Raw genomic sequence first — 13,414 nt, 5'->3', positions numbered from 1 at the left:
GATGTTGCTCTTCTCACTGATTTTAGTGAATTCGGAGAACTATCCCCTAAAATGGGTTTGAAGAAACCTTTAATCTCAGCACTGGTTGGGAGACACAGACCCAGGATTTGGAAGTTATGCAGGGCAGACAGCAAATATACAGCTTTTCTATAGCAACCCTTAAGAAAATAACATTTGGGGGACCCCTGTGGATCATTTCTGTTCCCAGTATTGACAGGCTCCTTAGAGTTTTGCCCCTGGGTATCTGCCCTGCTATTAAGTACCAACACTGTAGCTAAATACACGCTCCATTTATCCAAATTTGAAACTAGGGGTGAGTAGCAGAGTCACATGCCATGGGGATAATTGGGGGGGGAAGCTAATTAGTGGGGGACATACAGCAGGGTGTCATATAAGAAAGGTGACTTTAAAACTAGGGATTTGTCCGTTGGTTTAGTCCTTTGGTTTAATTGTGGTAAGTGCATTTCCCTCTGAGAGATGCTTATTTTAGTGAAAAAAGAGGGGAAACAGTTTGGTGATGCCCCCCAGACTAACAAATATTGATCATGTTACTGATTTTAGTGTGTTTCCCCCTAAAATGGACAATGCCTTTACTCTTAGTGCTGGTTGGGAGACACAGACCCAGGGTTTGACAGTTGGTTTAGTCCGTTGGTTGGTAGAGTGGTGAATGCATTATCCCTATAAGAGATTTTTTACCAAATAATCCTTATTTTAGTAAAAAGGGGGGGGGGTAGTTGGTTGATACCCCCAAGACTAGCGGATGTTCCTCTTCTCATTGATTGCAGGGATTTTGGAGAGTTTTCACCTAAAATGGGCTTTGGATATGCTTTTACTCTTAGTGCTGTTTGGGAAACACAGACCCAGGGTTTGACAGTTGGTTTAGTCCGATGCTTGGTAGCGTGGTGAATGTACTATCCCTATAAGAGATTTAGGGGCTGACAGCAAATATACACTTTTTCCCAATTGAAGCCCATAAACAGATAAAATTTGGGGACTCCTGTGCCTCACTATAAATACTTTATTTGTATGACCAGTATTAACAGGCTCCTTACAGTTTTGCCCCTCTGCCCCTGGATATCTAACCTGTTCTGATATACCAACCTTAACATGAATTTAATGGAATACATAGCAATGTATTTTCCTTTCATGTCTCATGTGCATTCCCTTCAAATGTTCCGGCTGTGGGGGGCAACAGGGTACATGGTAGGGCAGTATTGATTCCAATCACATTTAATTGCTATTCTGTAAATGTTTTCTATAGCAGGGGGGTGGGCAATCTGCACCTGGCCAGCGATCTTATGTACTATGTATTCATTCTCTCTATACCAATGCTCATTTCTGATTGGCTGCTGTGAGGTACTGTATTGTATAAACAGAGTGCCAGTACCCACTGGGAGTGACACAAAGCTCATGTTTAGGGTAAAATGGACAGATCGCTACCTTCCTCTGTATTTTATAAGAAATATTAAATGTTAAATGCATTATCCTGAAGCTAATCAGTCAATTTGTTCTCTTCCCATACAGATTGCTACAGTGCTATTTTTTTCGGCAAATAACCAACGCTTTTTGGACTGTGTTTTTTCCTGGCTTCTCCTTAGTTCAGATTTTAACATTCTTTTCTGAACATATAAGGAGAGCCAGTATCTAAGGAGGGAGACCCTCTGGGGTACCCCGGCCTTGTGCCGGCCCCTCTATTTGAGCCAAAACATCTCAGGCTTTTTTCTTTTGCTTCTTTTTTTTTTTTAACATCTGGCACCATTTTTTTAACATCTGGCATCTGAAGAACGACATCATCTTCTTTTAAGAGGTAATCCTGAAAATCCAATTTCTACAGTTTATTATTATTATTTTATTATTAACATGTATTTATATAGCGCCAACATATTGCGTAGCACTGTAAGAGATTAATGATTTATTTTATAGAAAACCTGCCCTAAATTCAAGGGGAAGCAATATGTAAGGTCGCACATCTCTTTCCCAGGCCATTCAAATAGTAAAGTGCACCTACCCAGGGTAGTTTACTGCTGGTCAGACTGGCCCTCTAACTGGCCATCTAGGGGCAGAATTACAATATGGAAAGGGACATCGGCATTAGAAAGAGTTTAAAAATGTACTCATTTCTTGATTACTTACTGACAGTTTGCAGAATCCCATGGGAATGGAAGGTCACACTATGTGTGAGAAATATTTAATCATACATATGTTCAGATCTTTGTACACGTTCTGATGAGTGAGGAACCAGGGTGATTTGTACATGTACTTACCTGCAGGGGGGCATATGAATACTAAATGCTATGGGTGTTAAAGTTTTCAGATTTTATCAGGTCACTCCCAGACTTGGAGTTGAAGCTCCTGGCTGGTTGCTAGGGCTTAATTGCCCTAACAACCACACAGCAGTTTGGAAATAAAATTGGGAGAGGAATAGTAGACGGGCATGTCACATACAACAGAACCTTGGAGGACATTGTCTCATTAACTAGTGATTGATACAGTAAGACTTACTTTATGCAAGTAGCTGTTGCTAGCTTTGTGAGAAAAACTACTTTCTGTCTGTTCAATTACCTACATTTGCCATGTCTAGAGACATCGACAAAGATGGGTTTTTCAAACCCAAAAAAGCGCAAGAGAGAGGCGAGGAGTCGTGGAAGCGCCAAAAAGATCAGAGATGAGCGCGTGGCCTGCCAACCTGCAGCGAAGAAGCCGGTTCCTGTACAAGACCAATGGAACACCCTCAGGAACATCAACAAAGAACAGCACATCTTCGAGGACTACGGGGAAGAGAGCTACCTGTTCTATAAAGCCCTAGAAGAGAAATTCTTAACATCGGGTATTCTCACAAAGCAGACCACCATTGAGGAAAGTTATTGGCAGGAAGTCACCACCATTTTAATTAAAGTGCACAGACACTTTTCGCTGGACTTCTCCACCTTGTGCCTTGCTGTAAAATACATGGCAAGGTACATCTCCGGAAGGCAACTGAGACCTGGGATCCTGAAACCAGTGGGGGCCACTAGTTTATATTTGGCCATTAAGATCATGGAAGACAATCCACCCAATGCAGAAGAGTTTGCTGCGTTTTTTGGTGAAACTCATTACTCACCAAGTTTCCTGGCATATATTGAAAATATGATTCTGTACCGACTGGAGTGTCGCCTGCACCAACCAACCATAGACTTTTTTCTAGAGCACTTCACCTTAATGAGTGTATCCCCGGAGATGTTTTTTTATGACAACATCACTAGAGTAGCCAATGCTCTTACAGCTGCCAGGGGCATTGCAGCACTGACCATGATGAAGTATGAATTTCATACTTATTTACCATCTTTAATGGCTCAGTGCTGCCTTAACGCTGCTGAACACATCCTTGGATACAACTTAATAGTGGAGTTGCCCAGCGACTATCCAAGTCACATAGTGCAGAAATGCCTCAGAAAAACGTTACTCCTGGCATCAGCCAACAAGGACTTTTTACACCAACTTATGCCAGGAGTCTTTCCTGAGGTATTTCCGAAGTTTACTTCAACAGGAGCCAAGGAGCCAGCCAGGAAGCCCAGCAAAACATCTGCAAAAAAGCCACAAAAAGAGTCAGGAGCCAAGGAGCCAGCCAGGATGCCAGGCAAAACATCGGCTAAAAGGCCAAATAAAGAGACAGGAGCCAAGGAGCCAGCCAGTCAGCCAAACAAACCGGCAAAAAGACCAAAGATAGAGGCTTCTGCAAATGATAACAAAGGTAGAACAGAGTCAACAGCAGCAGAGGCAGTTGCACCCACGAGAAGAACAGCACGGAACACGCAAAGATGCTGTAAATTTTGCATTGGCACTCATGCATACACATATCCACATACTCACACAGACACACATTTATACTGAGTCTATGGACAAAACACTTTCATCCCACTGACATGATTATCCTTTTTCCTTCTCCCAAAACAGCCCTTATGACATACACCCATACATATTTACATACACGCACACACACAAACATCTGAGTCACAGCTGCCAGAAGGGGCAAGCAGTACCATACTGGGGACAAGAATATGGTTAAATACACGCAAGTACCTTTATGCCACTCGGTAGACCCTGCATTCCTTTTCACTCAATCCCTCAGACTGCAGAGCCGGGTCTGCAGGCTGCCTGGGTCTAACAGAATGGAGAGGAATGCAGCATTCACCTTCCTGCTTAAAGGTACTTATGTTGTATGTTGCCATATTCTCTTCTGTTTCCCTTCCTTACACCGCAGCTTCACCAGCGGTGCTCCTCCCTTAATCCAAAATATGGTTTTATATACAGGAGCACACTTAAGCCACTTGGTGGATTTTGTATTGCTTTTGACTCCATCCTCAGGCTGTAGAAGCCGGGTCTGCAGGCTACCTAGGAAGGAATTGAAAGGAATGCAACGTTCACCTAGCAGTTTAATGACGCTCGTGTATATGCTGACATATTCCCTTCTGTTTCCCTTCCTTCCACCACAATTCCTACAGCAGTGCCCCCCCCTTACATATAAAAGATGGTTTCATACACAGAAGCACCCATAAGCCACTTAGCAGACCCTGCATTGCTTTTCATTCCATCCCTCCAACTGCAAAGCTGGGATCCAATGGAATGAAGAGGAATGCAGCGTTCACTTAGAAGCTTAATGGAGCTCATGTATATGCTGCCAAATTACTTTCTGTGTCCCTCACCCTGCTTCCCTTCTTTAATTATGGAGCATTGATCCTGGGAGCAAAACCGATCGCCGTTAAGGGGTCAGGAAGGAATTTTTCCCTCTAGTGAAGCAGATTAGACCATGCTTCACAAAGGTTTTTTTTTGCCTTCCTCAGGATTGAAAAGCCCAATTCATTACATCAATAAAGCTGTGACTTACACAGATTAACCACAATGAAGCTGTGTGTGTATTTATTTTGGGTATTGGGGGGCTGGTAATAAAGGTTGGTTCTTCCTTAAAAAAGCCAAGATAACATATACAGAGAGATGCAGATGGGAGAGTGAATAAAATAGCCCAAATAACAAACAGTTTAGAAGCTGCTGTGTTGTTGCTAGGGTCCCATTTGCCTTAGAAACCAGCAACAGAGTGGGAGATGAAAACAACCTATTGCTAAAGAAAAGGGGTAGTTGGAATATTAAATGTGGTGGTCTGGGGTATAATTGCATGTAATCATAAGAAGAATACAGAAGAGAGCAGAAGTCTATAGTCTATAGGATTTGGTGTCATGAAAAGAAAGTTACCATGTGTGGGTAAAGGGCGGGTGGGCGGGCTCCCTGTGTAGGTAAAGGGGCGGGTGGGCGGGCTCCCTGTGTGGGTAAAGGAGAGTGCGGGCACTCTCCCTGTGTGGGTAAAGGGGCGGATGGGCGGGCAACCTATGTGGGTAAAGGGGTGTGTACCCTGTGAGGGTAAAGGGGTGGGTGGCAGGGCCCGCCCCGTTTGGGTAAAGGGGAGGGTGGACGGGCTCCCTGTGTGGGTAAAGGGGCGGGCGGGTACCCTGTGTGGGTAAAGGGGCGGATGGGCGGGCAACCTATGTGGGTAAAGGGGTATGTACCCTGTGTGGGTAAAGGGGCGGGTGGACGGGCTTTCTGTGTGGGTAAAGGGACGGGTGGGCGGGCTCCCTGTGTGGGTAAAGGGGAGGGCGGACGGGCTCCCTGTGTGGGTAAAGGGGAGGGCGGGACTGATTGCTACAAGTCTGTAGGATATAACAAGCCCCAGGGCAAACTTTGCCAAATGAATAGAATATGCAAGTGTTGTATCTAGTTTTATGATAAACAGTCTATTCATTAGAGGGAAATCAATGTTAGCAGAGCCACTGCCAAGGGACTGCATTATGCCGGAAGGCCTCCCTCTGTCTCCTGCACAAACTGTTGAAAAACCTGGGGAGCCCTCCAGCCATCAACGGATCTCCACTGTCCTGAACAAGTGATGTATCTCTATATATCAGCAATACATTGCACCTAATATGAGAGCTATGGTATAGAGAGCGCCAGAGCTGAATGAGAGCTGTGAAGATGTGGAATTTTCTCCCTGAATCAGTTGTACAGGCTGATACATTAGATAGCTTTTACAAGGGGTTGGATGGTTTTTAGCAAGTGTAGGAATACATGGTTATGGAAGATAGCTCATAGTACAAGTTGTTCCAGGGACAAGTCAGATTGTCAAGTTGTTTTTGCCCCTCTGCGATAAAATGGAGAGGCTTCAAATGGCAGGTTATATATTGACTTAAAAGGTTGAACATGATGGACTTCTTTTCAATCTATGTTACATAAAACACATTTGCTATAGAAAGTACATATCTAACTTGTGACTTATGGTACAAATACTGCAATAACGAATGCAGCCATTGAGGGAAGCTTAAACTGTCTTTTCCATTCAGTACCATGGACAGCACTCTGTGGCTGCAGCTCCTATTGTTAAACAGGACATGACAGTGGGCCCCGGTTCTATCAGTTCTGACACCGCCTGACAAATAAATGGATATCTGACTTCTGTCTATCTGCTAAAATGGATATCTGACTTCTGTCTATCTGCTGTATAGTATAATAGAAAACTTCTAAACCATTATCTATGAATTACTTCTACAGCCCACTGCCAGAAATTGCCTTATTAGGCAATGCCGGACTGAGCCTTAGCTTGTTTTGTACCGACCAAATTTATAATAATTACCATGAGAGTGTCCCGGGGAAACGTCTTGTCTTCTTCTGTCTTCTGATCTCAATTCTATCACTTCTGCTTTATCCTTTGCTTTCTTCTGCTTCTTACTGGCATATTCCTGATAAAGACAAATGTATGAAAATTATAAATATAAAAAACTATATCAAGGTTGTTTTGGGACAACTTGAGCTTTCCAAATACTATCATTTATGTACAATCCCACTTTTGTTTGACATACTTTAGGTTCCAAGGCCAAAACTTCCACTAACAATAGGTTCCCCCCAAGAAATCAGAGATTTATTTTGATAGTGCACATTCTGACTTTTTTAACCTATTAAACACCTGAGTGCAAGTCATATTTATCGTAATAAAAGGTTTTTACACTATATACAGAGTATTTCTTTTAAAGTCTTTTGGGAGTGGAAATTAAAGGCAATTCATCTAAAGTGAAACATTGGTTTTAATCAAGGTGGAAGTAACGGTCTAAACGTTTATTAGCTTCTCTGCAGTGTGAAACACTTATTCATTTAAAGGACAACCTAACCTAAAAAGATGTGGAAAACTCACAAAGCCACTATAAGAGTGTTATCACAAAAGGGGTTAGATACAGAGCTCAAGCAATACTACACTATTTTTTATATTTTTTTTACCTTTCTTTTTATACTCTCTCTACCCTGAGCTTTCTGGAGCGAAGGTTCATATTGTTGGACTCTCAAATCTCCCTGACAAATGAGGATAAAACACACCAACCCCACACAATAATCTCTGGCTCACAATGGACTACACACACTATGCTTACGCAGCCCTAATGCTAAGGGGACCTGTCACCCCATTCCCCTCTAAGGGGCTGAGCAGTGACTATAAGAAAACTAATCCATAGCTAACCAGGCCTCACACTTCCTACTTACTTGGGTCCTGCCAGTTGTTCCTCCTGCAAAGTGGCTTCTTCAATAGATGTTCCTCCTCTGAAGCACATCTGCCCCTGTGACTTGTCTCCTTTCAAATTCTTCTAAACTCCACACTCTTAGAACCTCCTATTTGTTTCACTACTCCCTCTAATGGCCAAACACTATATAGCTAATGTCTAATCTAACCCATTTCTACACTGCCATCTAGGGGCAGAAAGTGGTAATTACCGTATAATTGCTTTAACCCTTTCACTGCCACACTATTTGGCTGATTTGAAATGAAAGAAAAAATCCTATTTTACTTAGTACAATCACATATATCAGAAACATAATTTATTATATGTACGAGAACACAGCAGATTTGGAAAGTTTAATGTTTCCTGAATGAGCCAATACCAAATAAATATAGTTTTATGGATATTTGTCACCTGTGTAGATCTCCAAACTACAAGCAGTACATCAATACCAAATTTCCAAAGCATCACTGCACAAAACTCAATACTTCTGATTTTAAGGCCAAATATTCCCCTAACAGCAGGATTACCCTAGAAAATGACATTATTAGAAAAAGCAGATTCTGATGACAGGCACTCATTTGATAGGTTTGATTACTTTGCTGCACGTCACTATGGAGTGATGTTTATATTGTGCTTGTATCAAGTTTAGCTGCCAAGAATGGGTTTTTGACTTGGGATCAGTTAGGATCGGACTATTAGGCCAAAAGTCTTCCCATAATTCCAAGTTACTAAACCCGGACTTGCAATCTGGCAATATTCCAGTCTCTTCTTCAAATCAATGCATGGTTGCTAAGGTAACTTGGACCCTAGTAACCAGATTACTGAAACTGCTAGCTGGAGAGCTGCTGAATAAAAAGCTAAATAACTAAAAAAACAGAAATTATAAAAATGAAAACCAATGGCAAATTGTCTCAGGATTTCCCTCTGTAAATCATACCAAAAGTTAATATGAAGGTGAACAACCCCTTTAATGTAGATTTGAACCAATAACGAATGATACATTGTTAACCATGTTACATTTTATGAAATATATTTATATTAATGATACATTTTCAATAGTTTTAAAGCTATCACTTAACTGTTTCTACTGAAAGCAGTCTGGATGTTCATATTCTCTGCACTGCTGCTCCTGACTCATGAAATAATGTAGCAGATAATGTAGCAGATGCCAACTGATTAACGTGGAAGAGAACAGAATTCTGCTACATGATTGTGAAAAAGTCAGAAGCAGAGAGGCAGATGTGAGTGGATGAGACATTTCTCTGCTTCAGTGATAGATTTCAGACTGATAGATTTCACACAATGAAAAGCAAGAAGTCTCTGTTTATTGGCATTGCTGTATAAAAGGAGAGGAGAGTTACACAGGGCAGGATGATCAATGAATGAGCAGGATCATTTGACTCACTGGCTCTGGAGAGAGCTGTGCCGGGTTATTAGGATCACATTCTTAGGACTTTTTCTTTCCTCCCGTTGGTGCTGAAGTGGTCGCCTTCTGTGATACTCCTTCATCTGTGGAGAAAATGGGACAGAGTTATACCAATGTATATATTATGCCTATCACTACCATCAGACATTAGAAACATGACATTGTCTCATATTTAAAAAACGATGTGAGAAAACCCCAGTGTGTTTACATACAAACTCCCTCTCATACTCTGTGCTGTCTCAGAATGAACTCTAAGTTGTTCATTATCCAGTTTTCTAATCATCCAAATTCCACCGCTGATTAGGTTTATCCCACAAATAGCCACCATCCACTGAATATCACTTTGCTTGGCCTTTAAAAGCACTGACATATCTTACTGAATGTATTTTGGGAAGTTGCTTAGATTACATTTTCTTTCACTATGCAGAACAGAAGTGTAGGGACAAACTGCTAATGTCAAATCTAAATCTAGTTATGGCTGTGTCAAATTGGGCTGATTGAATGCTTAATCTGCAGGCTGAAAAATTACTCTGTAACACTGCGTCTATGAACAAAACATTATGAACAAAACATTCATGAGAGTCAAACATTAACACAAAAAACAAACAAAACAATTTACTTTTTCACAGTGAAGGTGACATCTCTGACCCGTGATCCCACATCATTTCGACAGCTGTGATGAAATAGGTACATAGCTCCCTGCTAATACTGCAACGGTCCTGATCCCAGTGCTCTTCATACACATCATCATACATACAACCTTCCTTTATTCCATGTCCCACTGGATTCCATGTTGATTTCTTCATACATTAAAATGGTTTTCCTCTTTACACTGGACAGTTCATCTGATCCTCAGGAATCTCCCCTGAAGTGACTCTCCAGTCTCCTCACTTGCAAAGGTGCTAGAGTTCTCACCCTCCAAGATCTTGCTTTCAAGTGCTTCTTTTAATACATAATTATTTAATACATTATTATTTAATACATTATTTGTGACATGAATACACTCCTGCTAATATTTAGCTCAGTTTAGCCACTTAAACTAATCACAAAAATTAATCGCATTTATTCAATTTTAAAGAAAGCTCAGACTCTTAATCCACATTCAGTTGTATAAATAGTCAAAAAGTTATTTATTTCTCAGTGGAAAACCCAAGCAAGCAAGAGCACATCAAATATTCATTTATAATCACACATTAAAAACCTTAATTCAAAAGTAACAATTCATGAATATAAATCAAAGACTTACAAGATACGAATATTGGACAATTCGTTACACGTAATCAATTCACACTAAAAAGATTTAATTAATAGACACTATAAGAAAATTCATACAGAGGCTCAGGCTTTTCGGCTAATTAGAGGCAAATATTATATGCCACTCAATTCCTTGGCATTAGGATAGTAGCAGCCTATGACATGTGTAGTTTGTATTTCAAAACTCATAGCCCGTTGGTGCCAGCATGTTAGAAGCACAACTATGCCCTATAAGATATCATTAGAGTTTCTTAACTACTCAGAGGGGGTAATTTATAAACACTGGGCAAAATTGCACCTGGCCAGTAACCCATGACAACCAATCAAATGTTTTCTTTCTATGTTCAGCCTGCAGCTGGCTTAAAAACATGTAATGACTTTCTGGTTGTTATGGGTTACTGCCCAGGTGCAGTTTTGCCCCAGTGTGACTTATGAAGAATGTCATACTTTACCAACGTGAGCACACAGGACTCTATTCCTCCTTCTTTTTCACCTGTCATTGGGTACAAGGTTCCTAACTTGTAATCCAAAAGGAAACCTCTGATTTTACTGGTGAAGAGATGAGAGTGGAGCAAGAAATAACGAGGTAGTGAACACCTGCAAACTGTGAGAAAACATCTAATTTTCCAAGCATATTTCCCCTTTAAAAAGCTTTCCCTTATTGACTATGGCAGGAGTAACCCAGTGCTTCCTCTTATGTCTGCTTTCTGTTTTACAGTTACTGTCATGTAGGGTTCTTTGGTGGACACACTTCCTAATCCTTGGGGATGCTTATTATATGGATGACTAGACAATAGGTAACCAATAGGTATGTGTGGGGAAGAGCATCTCTGCAGCTTCATTTCTAGTGTTTTATTCTCTACCACACAACATGCCCTTCCGGTTATCAATCATTCTGTGTATGTGGGCAGTAATCATCAGTGCATATACCTAACAATTGTAACCAGAATTAGTGAGAAAAAAAGAGTTAGTGACTATAATCCAGTCCTGTGTCCTGCTCATTGTCACTTGTATAAAAAGAAAACTAAATTGTTTGTTGGTGATGAGTTGCAAATGCAAATTAAAAAATGTTATGCGTATATAGAACACCTTGCTTTTTCTGGGCAAATTACAGTTACCTATATAAAGACAAAATCAAGTCTGATGAATTGCAGAGACAATCTTGCCTTATTATATAGAAAAATATAAACTTATAAAAAAGTTAAATGACCAAAGTCTCTGAATCTTCCCCTTGGTTATCCGACCCAACGATCCTCGTTTCTCCTTGAGTGCAAAACAGCAGTCCAAAATTTTCTTTAAAGGTCAGCGCTAATTGAAAGCTCAAGGGAAAAAAGTATGATGGAAAAAGGAAAACGATGAATTTTTTATAGTGTAGTATTTTACTGGGAGTTGTAGTTCCACAACCAGAGAAGATTATTTGGTGCAGTTACCCTTTAAAATTCACCACAAGTGGCTATTGGATGGGTACTTACGAACTTTTAAATTTAACAAGTGCACATCACGATTGTTGGAGAATAAAAGTTGCAAGGTAATTCTTCTGAGCTGGAAGAGGTTAAAAGTGCGCAAAATATAGTGTAAAATCTTTTTTATTAAATATCTAAAAAACCAAATGGTTACACTCACATTTTAGTAGTTAAAAACCAGGCATATAGTCACTTATCCGTGCAAGTCCGTACTCCTGCAAGTCTTTTCCAGCGATTGCTGTTGGGGTCCCGACCAGCGTTTCCTCAGCTTGCTGCTTGGTTGCTTTCTGGACGCTTGGATTTGACGGCCTCTGATGAAGTCGGTAAGCGACGAAACGCGTAAGGCATAGCTGGCAGACGTCGCATACAAGCGTCCAGAAAGCAACCAAGCAGCAAGCTGATCGTGGAGGAAACGCTGGTCGAGACCCCAACAGCAATCGCTGGAAAAGACTTGCAGGAGTACGGACTTGCACGGATAAGTGACTATATGCCTGGTTTTTAACTACTAAAATGTGAGTGTAACCAATTGGTTTTTTAGATATTTAATAAAAAGGATTTTACACTATATTTTGCGCACTTTTAACCTCTTCCAGCTCAGAAGAATTACCTTGCAACTTTTATTCTCCAACAATCGTGATTTGCACTTGTTAAATTCAAACGTTCGTAAGTACCCATCCAATAGCCACTTGTGGTGAATTTTAAAGGGTAACTGCACCAAATAGTCTTCTCTGGTTGTGGAACTACAACTCCCAGTAAAATACTACACTATAAAAAATTCATCGTTTTCCTTTTTCCATCATACTTTTTTCCCTTGAGCTTTCAATTAGCGCTGACCTTTAAACAAAATTTTGGACTGTTGCCTTATTATATACTATATCCCACTGTCTCCTCATAAAACATTATTTCAATTACAGCCACTATCCCTGAGGCCCTCTTGCGTTACTATCCCACAGTTACAGTCACTCCCCCAAAGAACATTTTGCATTACTATACACACTATCCCACTGTCTCTTCTCATAAAACCATCCTGTCTAATGATGATCACTATTTCACAATTACAGCCACTATCCCTGAGGCCCTCTTACCTCACTATATACACTATCCCACAGTTACAGTGATTTCCCAGAAGAACATCTTGCCTCATTATACACACTATCCCCCTATATACAGCCTCTACTCTGTAGAACATTGTGCCATATACACACTGGTAGGCAGGAGTGTATGTGGTTGTGTCAGTGAGAGGGTAGGTACATGAGGGGGTGGAAGGGTGAGATTGTGTGAGTCTGAGAGAAAACACATTATGTGATTTACTTACCTTGCGTCTCCTACATGCAGCGAAATCATCGATCCCTAGAAGTTGTCTCAGCCCCCCGACACACTCCCACTAGATTGCCCTGGGAGAGGAAATAAGAAAATAAGAAAAAAATAACACATTTCATACACAATAAAAGAAAAGCTTATTGGAAAACATGGGAACACTGGAGAAACTGAAGAGGAAGACCTATTTCCTCTATAACATTGAAATCCACATCCTGCTGCTTTTATTCTGTTTCAATTGACTCGATCGATTCTCAGCGAGTGGCGGAAGGCAGGGGGAAGGTGAGGTGCATTAGTTTAAGATTCAACATTTGCTATTATTATCCATATATCTCACATTTCATACATTTTTTGCAGACAAATCCACTGATGTCTAAATCTTGACGTAT

The 13,414-nt window shown here is 40.8% G+C and overlaps 1 protein-coding gene across 1 annotated transcript; it reads left to right on the top strand.

Moving 5' to 3' along the window:
- The first annotated feature begins 1,411 nt into the window (after nucleotides 1-1,411).
- On the top strand, nucleotides 1,412-4,266 carry LOC121399155 (cyclin-O protein B-like). Its single transcript, XM_041579091.1, has 3 exons — nucleotides 1,412-1,807; nucleotides 2,582-3,730; nucleotides 4,241-4,266. The coding sequence occupies exons 2-3, from the start codon at nucleotides 2,596-2,598 to the stop codon at nucleotides 4,264-4,266; spliced, it is 1,161 nt and encodes a 386-aa protein (XP_041435025.1). The 5' UTR covers nucleotides 1,412-1,807; nucleotides 2,582-2,595.
- The last annotated feature ends 9,148 nt before the right edge of the window (nucleotides 4,267-13,414 follow it).

Source organism: Xenopus laevis, chromosome 9_10S (genome assembly GCF_017654675.1).
Source record: "Xenopus laevis strain J_2021 chromosome 9_10S, Xenopus_laevis_v10.1, whole genome shotgun sequence".
Classification (NCBI taxonomy): Eukaryota; Metazoa; Chordata; class Amphibia; order Anura; family Pipidae; genus Xenopus; species Xenopus laevis.
This window is presented reverse-complemented; position numbering and strand designations above follow the sequence as displayed.